This window comes from Capsicum annuum, chromosome 8, assembly GCF_002878395.1.
Source record: "Capsicum annuum cultivar UCD-10X-F1 chromosome 8, UCD10Xv1.1, whole genome shotgun sequence".
Lineage (NCBI taxonomy): Eukaryota > Viridiplantae > Streptophyta > Magnoliopsida > Solanales > Solanaceae > Capsicum > Capsicum annuum.
The window spans coordinates 90,125,795-90,148,356 of NC_061118.1; the positions used below are offsets into that span (position 1 = coordinate 90,125,795).

At 38.1% G+C, this 22,562-nt stretch overlaps 1 protein-coding gene across 3 annotated transcripts in view; it reads left to right on the plus strand.

Annotated features, from left to right (window-relative positions):
- Nucleotides 1–22,075, plus strand: part of LOC107838906 (endoribonuclease YBEY, chloroplastic) — a 42,584-nt gene extending 20,509 nt beyond the window's left edge. The window contains exons 9-12 of one of the 3 annotated variants that reach the window (XM_016682163.2): nucleotides 10,554–10,673; nucleotides 10,767–10,817; nucleotides 12,544–12,732; nucleotides 21,536–22,075. In XM_016682163.2, the coding sequence (XP_016537649.1) occupies nucleotides 10,554–10,673; nucleotides 10,767–10,817; nucleotides 12,544–12,732; nucleotides 21,536–21,703 (528 nt within the window). In that variant the 3' untranslated portion in view covers nucleotides 21,704–22,075. The remainder of the gene's footprint in view (nucleotides 1–10,553; nucleotides 10,674–10,766; nucleotides 10,818–12,543; nucleotides 12,733–21,535) is intronic. The other 2 variants (XM_047395746.1, XM_016682164.2) reach the window with 2 other exon arrangements.
- Nucleotides 22,076–22,562: the final 487 nt, after the last annotated feature.

The following is a 22,562-nucleotide window of genomic DNA, read 5'->3' on the forward strand; positions in this document are numbered from 1 at the left end:
TTGACGCGGCATATTCAAGGGAGGTGTCTTAGTATATGTTATTTGGTGAGATATAATTCTAATAACGAGACCCAGGGAGGAGTTAATGATATGTTTGGAGACAGATCCTTGAGTGCAAGTTCAATGATTTGACACATGAGTTGACGTGGTAGTAAAGCTGGATTTCAGGCCATTCGAAAGAGAGATAGTTTCAAGTATTTTGGGTCTATGATTAAGGGAAATGGAGAGATTAATGAGCATGTCACGCACCGTATTGGTGCAGAGGTGGTTGAAACAGAGGCTCGCTTCGGGAGTCTTGTGTGTTAGGAAGGTGCCTTCTAAGCATAAAGGCAAGTTCTACAGAGTGGCAGTCCGATCGGCTATGTTGTATGGAGTGGAGTGTTGGCCAGTCAAGAACTCCCACATCTAAAAGTTGAAGGTGTTGGAGAAGAGGATGCTGCGATGGATGTGTAGACTTATTAGGAGAGATAGGGTTAGAAATGAAATTATTCAAGAGAAGGTGAGAGTGACTTTTGTGGAAGGCAAGATACGTGAAGTGAGGTTGAGATGGTTTGGGCATGTGATAAGGAGGTGCACGAAGCCCAACCATGGTGGTGTGAGAGGTCGGTTATGCATGGTTTAGGCAGGGTAGAAGTACGCCGAAGAATTATTGGAAGGAAGTGATTAGACATGACGTGGAGCAGTCACAACTTACGGATGACATGACTCTTGATAGGATGGTGTAGAGGACGTGAGTTTGGGTGGAAGGTTAGTGAGTTGGAGTGCATCCTTATTATTAGGAAGGAGTGCTTTGTTTGTAGTTGTGCCTGTAGTGTAGTGTTATGAGTGTGTCTTGTGCGTGGTGTTTTAGTGATGTTTGTAATTTCGGATAGATAGTTTATAGTATTACTTTGTGGGTGTCTTGTTTTTTTTTTTTTAAATTTTCTAGTGGTGTGTTCTCCTATTTTATTGTTTGTTTTATGTTTGTTATATTGTTATTTGCCCTGAGCCGGGGATCTGTTGGAAATAACCTCTTTACTTCATCTGAGGTAGTGGTATGGAATGGACCACACTTTACCCTCCCCAGACCCTATTTTGCCACTTTGTGGAAATACTTTAGGTATGTTGTTGATGATGATATTGCTTACATGGAGGCTTTAAATACAATACTGGGTGGACAAGTGGGAACACTTCCAATCACATACTTAGGGATGCCTTTAGGAGCTAAATCCAAAGAATACAATGATTGAAAAATGTTAGAAGAAACAGTGTGCTAGATTCCAATCCAATTTACATGATGTTCCTATTTCCAACGCCTGCAAGAATTATCAATTGGACAGAGCTGGAAGGAAGTTTCTATAGAAGGGAAACAAATAAAGAAAAGGATATAATCTAGTTAAATGGAAGGAGGTGATTGTAGAAAAGAGATATTGGGGGGGGGGGGGGCTTTAGGGATAAAGAGCTTGAATAATCAGAATAAGACTCTTAGAATGAAGTGGCTTTGGAAGTATACAAATGACAAGGAACAACTGTGGGGGAAGTCATTGAAGCAAAATATTAGGAGATAAAGAGCTTGAATAATCAGAATAAGACTCTTAGAATGAAGTGGCTTTGGAAGTATACAAATGACAAGGAACAACTGTGGGGGAAGTCATTGAAGCAAAATATTTGGAGGAGGACGGGTGAATGACAAAAGAATTCTATGGAACGCGCTTAAGAGTAAGACCAAAATCAAAGTGAACAATGGGGAAAAGATAAGGTTTTGGAAAGTGGAATGGCATGAAATAGGTATCTTGGAAAACCTCTTTCCAGACTTACATAACATAGCAACACTACCACAAAGTACTATAGCAGAAATGTGACATGAAGGGTGATGAGGTATAAGAAGTTGGCAGTGGTGGTAAAGGCAGACCAAAGAATTACTAAGTAGAGGTGAAGAGGTGATTAGACATGATATATTGTGTCTTGAGCTTACCGAGGACATGACCTAAGATACGAAGGTCTAGAGGTCGCGGATTTGTGTAAAAGATTAGTTGGTAGTTTTCTCGCTCTCCTGTATGAGATAGGTGGTGGTATCAGTACTTGCTCTTTTACCAGTAGTATTAGCACTATTCTCGTAGATTCTTGCTCGTTGATAGTTGTTATCATCTGTGTTTCTATTCTTCGATTATCGCACTAGTTCGTTCTTATTGTCCTTTCTCTGTATGCTACGTATTGTTTTCCATGATGCTATATTTGGTTGTTCTTACCGCTTTCTTTTCTATTTTTTCTTTTTCAAATTGCTTGGAGATGCTTTACTTGAGGCGAGGGTATATCGGAAACAACCTATCTTTATGAGATAGGGGAAGGTCTGTGTATGCTCTACCCTCTAGACCCCACTTGTGGGGTTACACTGAATATGTTGTTGTATATAAATGTTTATTAAAATAGAAGGACTGGACACACACATTGGAACTATTTCGAGGGCACCCTTCTGGGCCTTAGTTTCTCTCTCCGGTAATCACTCCGACAGCCGAAAATTTCTCTCCTCCCTCTTCTCTCTCTTTCTTTCTGCTTTATTATAGGTGGGAGTTGTTTCTTCTTTTCAGTTGATAAGTCTTTTGAAATTAAGGATATTAGTGAAGGCTATATTAGGTGGTTCTTATTCAGTGGATGGAGCAGTTGGCGTTTTTCCAACAAAATAAAAATTGACAAAAGCAACCTGAGATGGGTATGCAATGCACTACAGCAGGCTTCTCGCTTCTCAAGGCTCTAGAAACCTGTACAGGAGATGGGGAAGAAAGGAACAGAATGATCTACATAGAGTTTATCAAAATTACAATGTTTATGGGCGTTTTCTGCGAATTGAAACTTGGAGGGGAGACACAAAAAGTGCTATTATTCCGGAGGTTGATTCTAATCTTGGCTGGTCTTAATTGCTTCAAATTCTTAGATTCTTGGGTAAGCCGTCGAATCCAGTTTTTCAAAGGTTCACTAACTCGGGGAAGACGTTTTTGGATGCTGCATGCAAACAGCGTTGGCAGGATTTGGCGCATCAAGACGAACCTGAATCCATAAATCTGCTTCTTTCCTGTTGTCTTGTGGGCACCTTCAATGGCCCTTTCAACTTAAGCCCAAAATTGGAGGTTATTCAAAAATGGTTCCTAAGCAGATGGAAGATAACGACAGGTTTGAGGTTCACTCCCATCTTTCACAACCAATTTCTATTTGAACTTCCATCAAGCCAGGAGGCGGAGAGGGTGAAAATGGGTGAATGGTTTTGGAATGGAAGAAGTCTCACTCTTGAATGGTGGTCTCTGGTGGTCGAAACTTAACTTGCAACACCAAAGTCTGCTTATCGATGGGTTCGAGCTTTCGAAATTCCTTTGAATGCTTGGTTGGAGAAAACTATGAAATTTATCGATGACTTGTGGTGGTTATGTGGACACTGACGAAGACACGAAGAAGCGGAATCACCTCTATTGGGCTCGTATTTGCATCACCGACTCTACCCAGGAGATTTCAAGAAAGATCAATCGAAAAGTGGAGGATTGGGTTTCTGAGATCTCTATAGTTGTCGATGTTGCGAAAATCCCACTCCAGGAAAGAGCTAGACGAGCAGGTTATTGACCAACAATCAAAGACCACTGAGTCAGTGTATCTCACGCCTGCCAAGCAAGGGTTTCTAAATTTTAAATCTTATAGGGTTGGACCATCCTTTATTTCAGCCCAACAGCAGAATCGGGCCCAAACCCTACTTCAGCCAAGAGTGGACCACTTATATTATTCCAGTAGAAAGAAAAGGATTAAAACTCCTTTTGTTAAGACAAGGCCATAATTACATGAGTGGAAATCCAAAGGGCCTGCCCAATCACTCGTTTAGGAAACCCCCACTTTATCCATAAAAGGGAAAGGCCCAGCTAAAAATTGCTCCACAGATCCAATAACGACGACTAGTCTACCTTCTATCGAAGCTGATCCCAATGGTTCCATGGCGGATGAAGACCATGTAGAATATATAGAATCCCTTACTTCTCACTAGAGCCATCAATATGCGCCAAGCCCGTTGGGCCGGCTCGACCCAACCTGTAATTTGATAGGGTTGGGCTACGATTTTTACAACTCGTTTAAGAACAAGGCTTTTTAGCCTGACCCGTATAAGCCTATTGGCCCGTAGGGCTTGAGCAATATGGGCTGGACTGGCCCGTGGGCCAAACAAAAAATAATTAAAAAATAGAATAGAGTACTAAGAATTATAAAAAGAGTCCAAACTCAAAGTCTATTTGGACCATCATATATATTTAAATATTAAATATGTTTATAAAGTATATAAATAATTAAAATACTAAATTTTTTAAGTAATCAAATATGTTTGATGAAGATAATGTGGCGATGTTGAACATGCTATAACTCATAAGTGCCATGACAATTTTTTTTAAGGAGGTCATTTTCACTTTTAATGGACTAAATATTGATATTTCTTTGTGTTTTATTGTGATCAATTAAAACAAAAATAGATTAATATTATTATTTAGCTAGTTATATTATTACTCATTAACAGTTTTGTTTATTTTTCAACTCTCTATTTGGTTTGAATTTGGTGTCAAAAGTCATTTAATTCCACAAATCATTTGAATTTTTTTGCAAATTGGAGACTTGATTAACAAGTAGTAACTTCATGTAATATTATATTGTACATATTTATAATTAACAATTTAAAATTTAAATTAAGATATAAAAATAATATATTTTAAAAAGTGGACTGACCCGTGGGGCCTCGTAGCCTACAGTGTGATGGGTTGGGCTTGCTATTTTCTGGCCTGTCATGTTGATAGGCCAACCCCTTTTTGGCCCGTCAAACTCCAAAGCCCATGTGAGCTAGGCCGGCCCGTATTGACAACTCTACTTCTCACTCTTCCTTCTTTATACCCTGAATCTCACTTGCCCTTTTCTTAGGGTTTCGATTTTTCCCCTGATGCTTTGCAATTAACATGGGATGGTTATAATCACGATAAGCACCAAGTTGTTCAAACTCCAACCGTAATTGAGATGTCACGGTGGACAAAAATTGCTATGTGTAAAGCATGTAAGGCTTTTGGGTTGAACTCTTTAGGTTTTGAGCATGAAATTCTCGATATGATTTTGCGTGTGGAGCAGAAAAGACAATCTTAACTACAACAACGAAAGGGAGGGAGTAAGCGCTATAGCTTGTTTCGAATACTCAGCGGCTTGATCAAACCAAGCCTCTGCAATTTCAGAATCTCCCTGTTGAATGGCCTGTTCTCCCCGGCCGGAATAGGTAGTTCAATTCCTTCCCTTAGAACCGTACTTGAGAATTTCTTACCTCATACGGCTCAGCAGTCAATTCTTTTGGTGTCCCATTTTGATCTAAGGTAGCGAGGCTAAGAAACCGCAAAAGAAGGGAGAAATAGAGGCAAAGAAAATGGTTTGTACTATTACTCATGATAGAGGTGAGGGATCCAAGAGGGGCAGGCAAGTCAAAGCCTTCTCTGAATGAAAACGAAGATCATTAGCTGGAACGTGAAGGGGTTCAATGATACGAGCAAGAGGAGCACCATCAATTCCCTTATCCAGAAGTAGAAGCCTACTTCCTGACAATTTATGTTTACAGGAAACTAAGATTGAATGATGTTCTGTGGAGATAGCGAGACAGTTGTGGGGTTCTAGATGGGTTAAATGGGTTGAACCAAAAGCCAGTGGCAATGGAGGGGGAATAATTATATTATGGGGTAAAAGAAAATGGAGTTGTATTGATGTACATCAGGGACAACATACTTTGTCGGCTATGATGGAAGGTGTTGAAATTGCTTTCAGATTCTGTTTACTGGTGTCTATGGGCCACACTCTAACTAGGAAAGAGATGGCTGCTGGAATGAATTAGCCGGTGTAAGGGGTCTTTGGAATGAAGTTGGATCATCAGAGAAGATATTAATGTCTATCGATTGAAAGTGAAAGATTCAATTGTTTGAGAAGATCCAGGGCCATGAAATGCTTCTTTGAATTCATTCAAGATGTGGGCTTAGTTGATTTACCATTGCAAGGGGCATTCTATACCTGGTTCGGGGGGAAAACTCACTTCAAGCCTCTAGAATTGATAGATTCTTGATTTCTTCATAGTGGAATGATACTTTTGGCTCTTTGAAACAATTGGCTCTCCCCAAGGTTATTTCGGATCATAAACCCATCTCTTTAGAGAGTGGCGACAGGTCAAACAAACCCTCTTATTTTAAATTTGAGAATATGTGGCTCCTACAGGATGGATTTACTGACTTGGTAAAACAGTGGTGGCAAAGCTATGTGGTTAATGGTTCTCCTGATTTCATCCCCTCAAAAGTTGAAATCTTTGAAGAGGGATTTGGTTACATGGAACAGGGAGGTTTTGCCAAAGTTTCTTCTACAACTAACAAAGCTTTGGATGAGATTTTAATTCTTGAACAGGTCACTGAAGGGAGGCTTCAGACTCAACCTGAAAAGAACAAATTATTGGAATTAAAAATAGAGATTCAACCGCTAGCTAAGGCTGAAGATACATCTTGGAGACAGAAATCAAGATGCCTGTGTTTGAAAGATGGGGACAGAAATACAAAATACTTCCAAAGGGCTGGTAACTCTCGTAGGAGATACAATTGTATTGACAAGTTGAAGGTGGAGGAGATCATTATTGATGACAATGTGCAAATAAAAAAGGTAGTACATGACTTCTACTAGAAGTTATGTACAGAAGATGAAACTTGGAGGCCTACAACAACCTTTGAGGGCTTGGGGCTTCTAAACCAAGATGATAGGGTGACTCTTGAACAACCTTTTGAAGAAGAGGAAGTGTTGCATGCTCTCAATTTATGTGCCCCTGACAAGAGCCCGGGTCAGATGGCTTCACAATGGCCTTCTACCAGAAATGTTGGGTCACTATTAAACATGATCTGATGGGGACCTTTCATCATTTTCACAACAATTGCCACATGGTTAAATCTTTCAACGCTTCTTTTATCGCCCTTATCCCTAAAAGAAAGGTGCTATAGAACTTAAAGACTTTAGACCTATCAGTCTTATCGGTAGTGTCTACAAGTTGGTGTCAAAGGTGCTAACTGAAAGATTGAAAAAAGTGATTGAGAGATTGGTTTCGGGTTATCAGAGTGCTTTTATAAGAGGCAAACAGATTATAGATGCAACCCTTATAGCAAATGAAGTATTGGATTGGAGGCAAAAAAGTGGTGTCCCGTGTCTCTTACTCGAGCTGGATATAGAGAAGGCTTTTGACAAGCTCAACTGGTAATACCTAATTTCTATTATGAGGCAAATGGGGTTTGGAGAAAAGTGGATCATTGGATCAAGTATAGCTTCTCCACAGTTAAATATTCTGTTCTAGTCAACAGAAGCCCTGCAGGATTCTTTTCCCCTTTGAGAGGGATAAGGCAAGGCGATCTACTAACTTCATTCCTTTTCATTCTGGCCATGGAGGGTCTTAGTAGGATGCTCGAAAAGACAAAGCAATTGCAATGGATTGGTGGCTTTGAAGTGGGTAACAACCCTGGTCTTATGGTCCCTGTTTCTCATCTTCTTTTTGCTGACGACACCCTTATTTTTTGTGGTGCTGAAGAGGCTCAAGTGAGGTATCTCAACCTCACCTTTATGATTTTTGAAGCTTTATCTGGGCTCCACATTAACATGTCGAAAAGCATCACCTACCTTGTCAATGTGGTTCCAGATCTTGAGATGCTGGCCAGCAGTATGTACTGTAGCACTGGCACTTTTCCCACTACCTATCTAGGACTTCCCCTGGGTGTGCTAGTCACAGATCAGCAGAGATTTGGAATGTGGTCATCGAAAAGTTTGAGAAAAGATTGGTCTCCTGGCAACAACAATATCTTTCTCTTGGTGGTAAACAATCATCAATAGTGTTCTTGATAGCATTCCGACTTATTTCACGTCTTTGTTCAGAATACCAACAAAGGTTCAAGATCAACTCGACAAGTTAAGGTGGCCTTTTCTATGGGAAGGTAATAGTGGAAGTCACAAATTTCATTTAGTCAAGTGGGCCAAAGTAACACTTCCAAAGCATCTAGGTGGTCTAGGGTTAAAGGATTTAGCAATACACGACACAAGTATGTTAATGAAATGGCATTGGAGGTTTAATCAAGATAACGCTGGCCTTTGGAAGGAGATTATCATAGCCAAATATGGTAGCACTAGCCATTGGGCTCCAACCCAGTCGTAGCTCCTTATGGGTCTGGATTGTGGACAGGTATCAGGAGATTGTGGGATGATTTCTTCCTCAGCTCCTCTTTCAAAGTGGGAAATGGAGCACATCTTCTATTCTGGGAAGACAAATGGCTCGGATCTAACATTCTTAAGGATGCGTTCCCTAGGTTGTTTCGTATAACGACTAATCCAGATTCAATCATTTTGCTCAGAACTGGGAGGACAACACATGGAAGTTGCATCTAAGGGGACACCTAAATGACTGGGAAATTGAGGACATGATAGAATTGATTGGGAGTCTGTAGAGCAGTCCAGTTCTCACTCATAGAAGTGACAGACTTAAGTGGGGAAGCAACAAGCATGGTTCTTATTCTGTCAAAGAAGGTTACCTGCTCCTGAGGTCAAACAAGGATCTGATTGACCAATAGCCTTGGAAGCTCATCTGGAAAATGAAATTACCACCAAAAGTTTCTTGTTTCTGCTGCTTCACCTTACAAGGAGCTTGTTTAACTCTAGACAATCTCATGAAAAGGAAGTTTCTTTTAGCTAATAGATGTTACTTGTGTAATTGCACCTGTTCTTACACTGTCCAGTTGCTACAGAAGTGTGGAATATGTTCCTCTCCTTTTTTGGTCTGCAATGGACTATGCCTCGCTTTGTCAGGGAACTTTTTGTCTGTTGGAGTATTTGGAAAGTTGGGAAGTCCATCAGAAGGATAATGATTCCTGCTTGCATTTTGTGGTGCTTATGGTTGGAAAGAAACCAAAGGTGTTTTGATGGTATTGCAATTGCCAGCTCCGACCTCAAGGCAAGATGCCTGACTACTCTCTTTAGCTGCGTTAATCTTACCCTTGCTTTCAACTCAGATTCTTTTTTGGATTTTATTAGCTCTCTAGTCCTTTGATGGACCTTTGGATTTGTCAGCTCTTTAGACTTATGATAGGTTTTTGTTATCTGTGTAGTGAGCTGATATCTCTTCTTTTGTAACTATGCTTCTCCTTGATGCCTCTGTGATTTATAAAACACTTTATCAAAAAAAAAAAGTGTACAGACAATGACTATATCTTAAAACTAGTTGTTCTTGTCTGGTTATATGATTTCCGTGTATTTTTTGTTCATTACTAAGTTTGCATGAATTTGAAGAGATTTAGTTTTTTGAGACAAAACTTCCCCCTGGAATTTTAAGCCTACCTGGTCCATATAATGATGTCTGTGAATTGCTTTTTCTTTTTAGTAAGTTTGCAAAATTGGACACAAACTTCTTCCCCTGTAATTTTAACACTTCGAACGAACATACTATCAATCCTATGGACCAAGGTCAACATATGACATGATTATTCCAACTTAGATGACCTTTTCTCATTTATCTTCTATTTGTATTGCTTGAACCTTTTGTTAGATGTGGTAATTTCAGGTAAAGTTATATGTGTACAAAATTGGACACAAACTTCTTCCCCTGTAATTTTAACACTTTGAACGAACATACTATCAATCCTATGGACCAAGGTCAACATATGACATGATTATTCCAACTTAGATGACCTTTTCTCATTTATCTTCTATTTGTATTGCTTGAACCTTTTGTTAGATGTGGTAATTTCAGGTAAAGTTATATGTACACATATCCATTTCAACATCATGAAACTCATCTTCTGGATATAACTCAAAACTCAACATCATTTTCATATTACGGCGCTGGTTTCACAACCGTTGTGTTTAATCCTGATATGTTAGTTAAAGGAGTTCAAATCCTTTATTCTGAAGTTAAGCATTCTCTTTGTGCTGATTTTTGTATCTAGATTCACTTTACTTATAAAAATGAAAAAGCAAGATGGGTTTATTTTAAGGTTTGAACAAATATACCTAAGAGGAATGTTTTCTTAAAAGAATTTCATTTTCTCATTGTTTTTGTGTTATTGATGGAAAGTAACTTCAACATTTCTAAAGGTTATATATTAGCTAAGTATAGCAGGTTATTAAGACCAAAAATAGTTTAAGTCTACACCGCGTAAACGGTGCCAAGTTCAGGGGTCTGAGGTATCACTCCCACTGTTCACTTTTACTTGTCTACTTCGGACTTTGCACGCCCCTTAAGAAATAGTGGTTAAAATGAGTATTTTACTATAATCCTCATATTAATTGATGTATAGTATTAAGTCTTGGGAAATGATTTGGGGAATACGTAATTAATGTTGAGGGTAAAACAAGAAAAAATGATTGTCTTTTCTTTATATGTTAAAAGTGACAAGTAAAAGTGAAAATCCATTTTTCGACTACTGGACAAGTAAAAGTGAAAAGAGGAAGTACTATTTGTAACCTATGCACCATTATATCTCACACCAACTCATGATATTAAATTACTTGTCAATTTACAGGCATGTCTCTACTCTCTTGAGCATAAAGTTCCTCTTGCTGCATTTAGTGAGAATCGGATTTTAACATTGTTTCATCACCCTCTTGTGGATTCACTTCATACCATATATAATGAGCCAAAGGTACCATACTTATTAATAGTCTATATTTTGCTACACACTATACATGCATTTGGATGTGTTGCTGAATGCTTCATATCTAATCTATTTTGCCAGGCCGAGATTATTCCTTCAGTCGAGCAACTATTGACAGGGACAGACATACAGGTAGCTAGCTGGCTGTAGCTGCTAAGCATCTGAATAGTACTTTCCAAGTATTGAAGGGTATAGAAGATTAATTGTGTAGGGTTACAATGTTTCTTGAACATATGCCATTCATTATTAAGAGGCAGTTGCACTTCGCACTAGTACTACACATTTAAGCGGAAAGGAAAAAGGCATCCAAATTTGCTTGAAGAGTCCTTATTTTTCAAGCTGGTGGCACTGCACAATTCGGTAGTTGGTTAAATTCGACAATAGACTTTTTAAATTTTGGTTTTGGGTGGGGGCGGCTTTCATCTTTCTTGTATGCACATTTCCATGTTATGGAGGTGAAGCCTCTCCTACCCTACCCAAGTTTGTCTAGGCGTCAAATTCCACTCCATAGGTTTGAAATAGTCCATTCATGGTTTTTGTTTACTAATGCAAGTTGAGCTTAGTTTTTTTCAAAAACAATCTTTTTCCTTATTGATTTTGAAGTTGATAATTAACATATTATAGTAATCACCAGTGTTGAAGGGGAGCCTTGGAGTAATTGGTAAAGTTGCCTTCATGTGACCTTTCGCACAGCGGGAGCTTTAGTGCTCCGGGCTGCCTTTTTTAGCAATCACCAGTGTTATCAAAAGTGAAAAGGGCAAAAGTGCCTAAGGTCTGATGGACCTTTAAGCACTAAGCGCTGGCTTTAACGAAAAAAGGCGCAAAGGGGGAAAAAGAACACATATATATGTTTAGTCCAACACTAATTAAACATGAATGACAAATATATGAACAAATTTTTTTCTTAAAAATACGATAAAGTTAGATATCAATAGTTTAGTGTGTCTCTTCAGAAGAGACTCATAGGCAAGGGAAAGTATGTCTTAGAGCCTTGATGACGACACTGAAGTGCACATTAAGTGAGGCGAAGCTCACAACACATTTTGAGCCTTGTTTCGGGGTTAAGCGTGCCTTTGACAACACTGATAATCACAGGAAGTAAGATAAGGTAGTGAGATAGAACTCGGGAAGATTAGAAATAAAAGACGATCTAAAGAGAGACTTAACTACTATATTGAGGGTCGCTTGGAAGTGAAGAAGCAGACATACAGTTTGCTAGTGTGTCGGATATCTAGGTTGTTATCCTTTTGACATTCTCATGTTCATGGTTATTTTGTGTCTTCAACATCCAGGCAAAAAGGGACAATTGCATCATTGTATGATCTTTTTAGTTTTCTTTTTCCTTGATGGGGTGTTGATGCCTAAGTTGCACGGACTCTTCACTTTTGATGCCTCATCCATGTCGGATTCTCCAAAAATACACCAGTTTTGAAAAATCCGACACACACACATTGACATTTTTGAAGAGTCCGAACAGTGGAGGTTGTGGGAGGGCGCGGCTTTTTTTTTTTTCTTTTTTTAGTGGTGGCGCTTTGAGTAAACACATGGTATACACTCCATCTGTAGGGAGGGGAACTGATTCCTCCCTTCGTAGGGATAGCATGCAAAGAGAAACGGAGGTCCAAGTTAAACGGCAAACAGTTCTATCGACCTTTTTTACTTTCTTTCTATTGTGTTTTTAATCTTTTTTCACATTTCTTCTGTTTATGCGTAAATTTCACTTTTGGTTTCCTCTGTGCTTTTATTTGCTTGTTTAAATTCCAAGTTTTTCATCTGCAGTTGGCAGGGGATTTTTTTTTTCATTGATCATCCAAATTCTTGGTTTGGTTGTAAGTAATACTTCATTGTCAATTTGCAGAAGGTGATCTTCTTAGATACTGTGGAGGGAGTAAGTACTACATTGAGACCGCACTGGGTGGAGGCAATTGGAGATAATGCCTCTGTTGTCCAAGCTCAATCGGACATTCTTGAAATTGTTCCTCCTGGCACTTCTAAGGGCAGTGGAGTAAAAATACTTCTTGATCATTTGGGTGTTAGTCCTAAGGAGGTGAGTCCTATTGAATCTTTTCCATAGTCTTTTATAAACATCTCATAACAGTTCAACAGAAGTTGTTAATCCAAATAAAAATTATTGTCACACGTATTATTATTTAGGAAAAGGGTCAAATTTACCCCTCTATTTTGGAAAATTGGCTAAATATACATGTTATCCTACTTTGAGGTCAAATTTACCCCTCTACTTCGGAAAATTGGCGAAATATATCCTTCGTCATATTGTGGGGGCAAATTTACCTCGATGTCAATACTTTGGGGTCAAATTTATCCTCGTTGTTAAGAAACTTTCACATGTACCCTTTATTTAGTGGAAAAGCCCAAATTAGCGTTAAATGCCCCATTTTTTAAAAATAAAATACACCCTAATCTGACTCACCGACTCGACTTGAGCCACAAAAGAGACAAACAAATATACCTCCTCAGTTCCGTTGATCAAATTTTCCCACGGGATTAAGCCACTGAATATTAATCAGTGCATAGCTTATGAAAACTGGATCTGTATCAAGTGCAAACACAAATAAATATAACCCTCCCTCAGTTCATGGATCCGTATCTGTGCAAAGCTTATGAAAATTGACAGTTAGCGGTCAACTACAACAGATTAGGCTCACTGGATATTTCTCCAGATGATTGGGTTAAGATGTCTCCTTATGTGTCAATCGTGACATCTATTCATTCTTAAGTCTTTATATACAATTTGGATTTACACAAATTTTTCATCATGTCATTTGCTCAGAAAACTTATCCACTGATTCTAGAATCTAAATGCACATAGAATTGCATACTAAATTTTGAAATTTGAACATAACTGGAACAATAACTGAGTTTGTAATATACGTTTTCTCTAGTTTCATGCTTCTGTGTTATCCCATTTCATTTTACCTATTGTTCATTTGTATACAACCTACCATCGCTGCATGTTGAAAGAGAAGTATATTTATTTATTGAAAAATTCGACCAACAAAATTGAGGGATGGGTATATTTATTTGTGTATTTTTTTGTGGATTGGATTGGGCAGGTTAAATTAGGGTGTATTTTATTTTAAAAAATGAGTCATTCAACGTTGATTTGGGCTTTTGTGTTAAAGAAAGAGTAGTGAAAAGTTTTTTAACTACGAGGATTAATTTGGTCCCAAAGTATGACATCGAGGGTAAATTTGACCCTTAAGTATGACGAAGGGTATATTTAGCCAATTTTCCAAAATAGAGGGGTAAATTTGGCCCCAAAGTATAAATTTGACCCCAAATTATGATAAAGGGTATATTTAACTAATTTTCAAAAGTAGAGGGGGTAAATTTGATGCTTTTCCCTAATATTTATCTTCCCTATTTGTGACTTCTTAGCATTTAATCATCATGGTTTAACCAAAAAAAATCATCATAGTAAACTTAAGTTGCCTTGGAATCCTTTTTTGTAAGAATTAGTACTGTTAACTTGCCTTGGGATCCTTTTCTCAGCATAAATCTTGTGTCATCGTTTTCGTTCTGAAACATATTTTCTGTGATACACATGTGCTGAAGAAGTTACCTTTAATGGGATTTTAACCCAAGAAATTTGTAACAATAGAATACCAGAAAAAAATCTACCTCACATATCTGGACAAATGGGTTGTGTGTGCTAATAACTTTCATTTAAAAAAAAAAAATAGTATTTTGAGCTTGTTAAGTTTTAGGGGGCATAGCTGTATACATGTAAGTCATATGTATATATTTTTTCTGTCTGATATAAAGTTAATATCACAACGGTTAAATGTGAGGATGGAACTCCGAAATCATAGACTTAGTAAAAAGTATCTAAGCTTAACACATTAGAACAATAACAACATTAGCATCCAGTGTATTCCCACACAGTGAGGTATGGGAGGGTAAATTGTACGAAGTCCAAACCACTACGTATAGAGGCTGTTTCCTATAGACTCTCGGCTCGGGGCAAAAAAGGTACGAAAAGACCTAATAAAAGCAAAAAACAAGATGGACGAACACACAAAGTAACGAAAATAAGACACCTACAGAGAAGGACTATAAACTATCTATCTGAAATCACAAACATCACCAAAACACCACGAACAAGAAACTACAAGTCACACGCAAAGCACTATGACTACTGGCACTGCTACAAGTAAAGCATCTCTACCGACTAGCAAGGATGCACTCTCACCTACTAACCTTCTATCATAATTTGCATCTTCCACACCTTCCGAACTAGTGTCATGTTCTCGGTAAGTTGTAGCTTCTCCATGTCATGCCTAATTACCTCCCACCACTACTTCTTCGGCCTACTTTTACCTCGCCTAAAACCATTCATAGCCAACCTCTCACACCTCCATACTGGGGCATTCATGTCGCTCCTCATCACATGTCCGAACCATCTTAACCTCACTTCTCGCATCTTGTCTTCCATCGAAGCCACTCCCATTTTCTCTCGAATAATTTCATTTATAACCATGTCTCTCCTCATAAGACCACACATCCAACACAACATCCTATCTCTGCCACGTTCAACTTTTGGATGTGGGAGTTCCTGATTGGCCAACACTCCGCTCCATACAATATTGCTAGTCGGATTGCCACTCTGTAGAACTTTCCTTTAAATTTAGGAGACACCTTATCACACAAAACTCCAGAAGCGAGTCTCCATTTCATCTACCCTACACTGATACGGTGTGTGACATCCTCATCAATCTCTCTATTCCCCTGTATCATAGACCCAGGATATTTGAAACTATCTCTTTTTTAAATGACCTGGGAGTCCAGCTTCACCACCACGTCTGCCTCATGCGTCAAGTTACTGAACTTGCACTCCAAGTATTTCGTCAGTTTGCTCAACTAAATGTGTTAAGACTCCAGGGTTTGTCTCCAAACCTCTAACTTATCATTAACTCTTTCCGGGGTCTCGTTAATCAGGACTACATCATCAACAAATAACATGCACCAAGACACCTCCCCTTGAACATGCTGCGTCAAAACATCCATCACCAAGGCGAATAAAAAGGGACTAAGAGTCGATTTTTGGTGCAACCCCTTCAAAACAGGAAAATGCTTAGAATTTACTCACACGAGTCTTCTCTTCATTTTACATGTCCTTAATCGACCTAGTGTACGCGTCACAGGGACACCTTTAGCCTTCAAGCACCTCCAAAGAACCTCTCTGAGGACTTTGTCGTACACCTTCTGTAGATCGATGAACACTATATGTAATTTCTTTTTCCTCTCTCTCTATATTGCTCCACTAATCTCCTCACGAGATGAATGGCCTTAGTAGTCAAGCGACGTGATATTGAATTCGAACTGATTCTCGGAAATAGTCACAATCCTCCTCAACCTCGACTCTACCACCTTTTCCCAAACCTTCATAGTGTGACTCAACAATTTGATACCCCTATAGTTGTTGCAACTCTGAATGTCACATTAGAATTTTTTGAAAATTTGGTGTTCCTCTGGTTTAAGCTTGTTATTTCACTGGATATAGTGCAAATCTCGCGATGATAAGCTGGCCCGGACACCACGATTACCCCCACGCGCACGTGCGCGCGCACACACACACAAAAAACTATATGGAGTGAGCAGGATATATCTATATTGTCAAACCTCTCAATATCACAGAACATTTTTTATTGGAAGGTCTGTTTATGTTTTTCTCCTAGCTTTGTGGAACACCTATGTTTTGATTGATAGTGTGGAGCAAGGACGGATCACCAATGTTAACTATGGGTTTACGTGAACCCAATATCTTCAACTCAAACCATGTATATGCATTAAGAAACTCACTAAATATCTTAAAATATGATTAGGGGTGGCAAACGGGCGGATTGGATTGGATTTGGACGGCTTAAATATGGATCGAGTAAAAATGGTTTGGATTGCAATCCGCCCATATAAATATGGGTGAATATGGGTTTGGTCAAAAATGGATTGGGTAAAAATGGTTCCAACCCACATTTTTCATTTAGACTTTCCATGATAAATGCAAATGCAATGTCATTGCTATGATGCTTCAAATAAGTAGAATTTGATGCATAATGGACACCTCATCCTGCTGCATCTGAAGACAAGCATTAACAGATGTAGACTAAAAGACAAGCATTAATTTTAATAGTAGGAAACATGTATTAGCCTGCTGCATCTGAAGGCAATCTTTAAGTTTAAAAGTGAATGAAATACCAAAACACGAATTGGATCGCATTGTAAACTAAAAGATGTAGACTGCCTTCAATTACATTCCAGGGAAAGAAAAGAGCACAAAACTACTTTGTTCAATTCTACAAACTCAAAGAATCTACATCTCAATTAATTAAAACTCTGAAATCATGATTAAGATTTTCCAAGAACCAGCAATATCCAGTATCCGCAGTGTAACTTCACCATCAGTCTAACCCGTATCATCAAGAATCACCAACTTATCATCAAAATGAATTCCGTAACATTCAGACTCACACAGAAATAAAGAAAGAAGATACACACAGTGAATGAGTTGTTTATAGCCCAATATGGCATCATAAGTTGATATCCATCAAAAGAGAAAACTTTCATCAATGCATAACTAGAAGTTTCAATCTTGATTACCAACACTTCACCAAAAAAATATAAATTGCATGCAGATTTTCCAAAAAAACAACATATACAACAACTATAATGTCACTACTCACTGCAATAACCAAACTTGTAGTGCAGTGCAGTCACTGCAAGTCTTGCACATATTTTGGCTAAATAACAAATAAACAGGATGAGAACTGCGTTATATTTTCATTAAACACCATCGTTAAACTACAAGAAAAGGTTAAATAGTTAACTCCCGTGAAAATAATTCATAACAAAAGAAAACCACGAACTTGAAATCTTACAGTAATATGAACTACTATCAACCAAAAACAACCGCCCTCCTGATTCCACCAGTAGTTTCTTCCTCCTATCACCATCGGATAATCTGGAAGCTACCATCATCTCATTAAACGAGGAATCAAATTTCAGTCTCACCATATCGATCAACAGCATAAAAATTCCCCTTATAAACACCGATATCATCAATGTAGGAACTAGCATGTTTCAACCTAATCCACTTCTCATCCCCAGACTTCAAATAACGTAACAAACCATAACGGTCAATCGCCATTAACGAAAACCTATTCCTCACTCCCTGCATTACGGTTGTTAAGAAGCAAAACTTTCCTAACATAGGCTACATCATAATCACCTAACGAAGGCCTTGAAGGATTATAGTACTGGACGTGATAAGATTTGCAAACCTGTGAAACGCGAAAATCTAGTAAATTCAACACCTTAGGCATATGATCAGGTAAATCCTTGATAAGTCTACCAGTCAATGGATTCAAAACCCTCACTTTTCCATCTGCTGTTTTTATAAACTTCACCAACCATCCTTTACAAGGCGAATCAATTGAAGCGACATCAACTGGATGAAACATATAAACAGCACTTTCGATGAGATAATAACCAGGCTTCCTCTTTGAAGGATCAGGGAGGTCTAAAGGAAAGGGGATTTCAAAGGGTGTGGTTTTGAAAGGCTGAATTGAAGACCTCCATGGTGTACAAACTGATCGAAAGCGAAGGACGTGAAGTTCCAAAAGTAAATTCCTTTCGAGGGGCAGTGAAGTTCTTGCACACCTGGTATGGATCATTCGGAGGAAACACCGACAGAAAGATCAAATATCCAGAATGTTAAATCCTTCCCTGAACAAAAAGACAGAAGAAGAGGAAGTGAAATATAATTCCTACCCAAGAAAGAGTCTAACTTCTTTCCTATTCGAACTGCCAGACCCTAAATCAAGATGATCACGTGTAATATGATGGTACTTATGCAATAAGGATGGTATTTGAATCTTTGGTCTCACTCTCTGCTAACTTACTGGAGTTTAGAAGTTTCAATCTTGAATATACAAAAAACATTCAATTTAAAAATCTTTTAACTGCATATCAGCTTCAGAAGACATTGATATCAACAAATATAAGTTCAGATCAGGGGAATTTTGAAGATCTGTAGACACTAGACAGTGTATGACTGTTATATTACTTATCCAATAAATTGACTGGTTCCATATCTTTTTTGACATATTCAGAAAAAAAAACTTACCTTCTTCGGTTTTTAAGTATTTTATAATGAGAAAATAACCGCTGATGAAACCATTTGCAATCTACGCATAAGCTGATGAAACCATTTGCAAACTTACCTTTTTAAATGATCTACCACACTTTTATTGCAACTAGCATTATCCAAAGTAAGAGTAAGAATTTTCTTTTCAATGCCCCACTCCTTAATGAATTCGATTAGTGAAGGATCCAAAATTGCGCTAGAATGTGGGGGCGGAACAGGACGTAAAATTAACACTCTTTTTTGAAGATTCCAATTCAAGTCAACATAATGAGCGGTTAAACACATGTAGTCATTTGATGCCACAGAAGTCCACATGTTTGAAGTCAGACAAACTCTACTAGGAATCATGGGAAGCTCACACTTTAAAAGTTCTTTTTCCCTATCATACAGTTTCAAAATATCAGCCTTTGCGGTATTTCTCGAAATGGTTTTGACAGTTGGATTTAAGTACAAATGAATCTTTCTGTTTTCTTGATGTTCAACAAAGCTAAAAGGATAATTATGCTTTAGAATAGCAGCAGACACCTTCTTGCGATAAACTACTTGATCAATAGACGCACAAATCAGATCTTGTCTATCATCCAAGTGCTTAGCCATGTGACGTTTCATATTTGTAGTGCCAGAATCTGCTACAAATGTTTCCTTACAAACTTGACATTTTAACCTTTCATTGTCGCTAACACGAGGCAATCTCATAAAAGTATTCCAAACAATTGAAGTGCTTCTTTTAACTCGTTTTCTTGGGATAGACGAACTAACTTCACAAGATTCCTCATTGTCCTCTTATCGAAATCTCTGTTAAAGAAACATAATTTTAAAAAGGGTACAAATTAGGAGTTTCATATGGATATTTTATGATATCCATGATCCATCTGCTGCGTTTTCTTCCTTTAATTTTTTTTTTTGTTTAAAATTAGCAATATGAGCAAACTAAAATTAAAAAAATAGTAAGAAAAAGAGAAAAATACCTTCAGTTGGATGAATAATTGAAGACAGTGTTGCGCTTGTAGTTTCCTTCTTACAGAGATTCACTAAATCACTCCGACTGTTTTGTGATTTAGGGTCTGGAAGTTTGAACTTTTGAAAGTAGAACAACAGTTTTGTTTAAAATTAGCAATATTGAGAAAGGCGTTGTTTAACTATTGATTGTTGTTGTCTATGTTTAATGGCGATTGGCGAGAAAGGATTTCAAGAATTTTTTCCCTGAACGAGAAACAATCCCCAAGTTGTGAGAAATCGACGCTATTTGGTCTGAGAATGACCCGGCAACTGGGTCTCTATATGGGGACCCATATTTTACCCAATAATTTTATGGGCTTTTAGAAAAATCTAAGTCCATATTTACCCACCTAAAATATGAGTGATCCAACTTATTATATATGGGCTAAATGTACTGATTTTTTGAATATGGACAAATTGCCAGCCCTAAATATGACTATGAACCCAATTATTGTTGTATATTAAGTTGAACGTGCAGTAGGATCCATGAACTTTGAATGCTGCCTTTGGAGTGTGGCGCTTTATGATGTTTATATAAAGTAAAACATTTTCTTGCTCTACAGCCTTAAAGTAAGGTCAAACACATCGCCAGCTCCCTAAACTTGGCGCAGACTCTCACTTTGGCACCTAAAGTGGATGCTGTTTATTTTAAGCGCCTCAACTAGTGTCTCGATGTGTCATTTTCACACTTTTTGCACCGTCAGCAAAAATATATGATGTATGTATCACTCACTAATGACGTGTAAAGTGATGAATAATATGAGGACATTTGTCCTTTTTCCCCAAAATAATTTTTGAATAATTAATTTGTGTAAAATAAAAAAATTGTCAATGAATAAATGATATATGGCGCCCCCAAAATCATCTGCTGCAACACCAACCCCACCCACCCCCCTGCACGTTTTCAATTGTAAAATATGATTATGGTTTTCTTTTTTAAATCTAAAACAGAAGGAGGAAAGCTGGAAACTCCCTCTTTTTTTTAAGCTTGAAATTCCATTTCACTAATCAAAAAAAAACAAGTTGAATTTATAGAGATTTGATATTACGAGCAAGGGATGTGATTTCATTTGTACAAAATTTAAGATCAAATTATATCTACGAAGAGATGCGTATCCAATTCTTAAATCTCTCTAAACAATTTTCACCATTAAATAAGCTTAGGATTGGGAAAAATAGTGGCTAAAAATGAGGAAGAAGATATAAATTAATGGGGGCGAGTTAATATACTGTTGTGGGCCTTGGGGGCGAGTTAATATACTGTTGTGGGCCTTGGCCAACCTGGACTCCAAATCGGCCGAAAAAGGCCTTCTACGCGCCTTCAATAAGTGAAATACACACGACTTGCCAACTGTGCAAAGGTGTCAAAATTACACACCGGGACGCGAGTTGAGGTGCTTAAAATGAACGACGTCCACTTTAGGTGCCAAAGTGAAAGTTTGTGCCAAGTTTAGGGGGCTGGCGCTGTGTTTTACCTTAAATTAATGGGGTCATGCCTTGGCGGAACGGGTTGATTTTTCCATTGTATTTTTGCCTGACTAGTTCAAGCTGGACACAGAGATATGATGAAACTATATCAATCTAATTATATCCAAACCATTTTTAGATCTATATGAGCATGCACGGTCTAAAGTTTTTTAGTCTAGTTATAGTGTTTCTCCAACTCTCTTTCCACTTTTGCTTTCAGATAATGGCCATTGGTGACGGGGAGAATGATGTGGAGATGCTTGAGTTAGCTTCCCTTGGTGTTGCTCTCAGCAATGGATCAGAGAAGGCAAAAGCGGTTGCAAATGTGATTGGTGCCAGCAATGATGATAATGGAGCAGCTGATGCAATCTACCGTTATGCCTTTTGAGGTGGTCCTCAGGAGCAGAAGAATTGGAAAACGGGAAGTGGTGGGGGTTAAACGTACACTTCCACAAAGTATTGAAAGTCAAGTTTTCTAGCTAATTCAATTCGAGAAAACTCCTCATTAGCCTGCAATTAGGCTGAAGTGGAGCAAATCACTCCCTTTTCCATTCACACCATAGGCCACTTAAAATGAATTCAGATGGAAGAAAAATCTACTTATCTGCAGAGAAAGAATGAGGGAAAGAAGCATATTCTATATCTGCAGAGAAAATCATTTTTTCCCCTGAACAGAAAGGGTATGTCAATGACATCTTATACACATTGGATGTAAGCCTGAGTTCATATATATTACCAATCGTGATTAGTTCTCTTCTAACTTCGCATGCAAGATAAATAGATAGTGCTCCAAAGATAAAATCTTACCCAATTTTTACAGCAAGCCTGTAAATAGATATTACGTGTCTTTTACATGTTTATCAATAAATCATGATTGAATGTGCATTCTCGCATCAGTGTACCAATTCATATGATGCAAAGTTGTAGATACGAGAAGGGATTAGAGCAAGGAAAACAAGCTAGCCAAGATTGGCAAGTCTAGAACAGTGTAAACAGTGGGTGTACTTCAAGTTTTCCCCAATACCTGAGCTGTTTTATCACTCCGCGTCTGAACTTGAACAATTATTTTCTCTGAAGTCCACAAAAAGTAACATTCATTCGTTGATTACTGCTTGGTGTATAATTGTTGGTGACATTTGCCATTGAAAGAGACTTACTAGCTATTTTAAGGAGTACATTTGAACAGCTTGGATTTTATTCTTTTTTGGGGGTGGGGGTGGGGGTGGGGGCTATGAAGAAAGAAAATG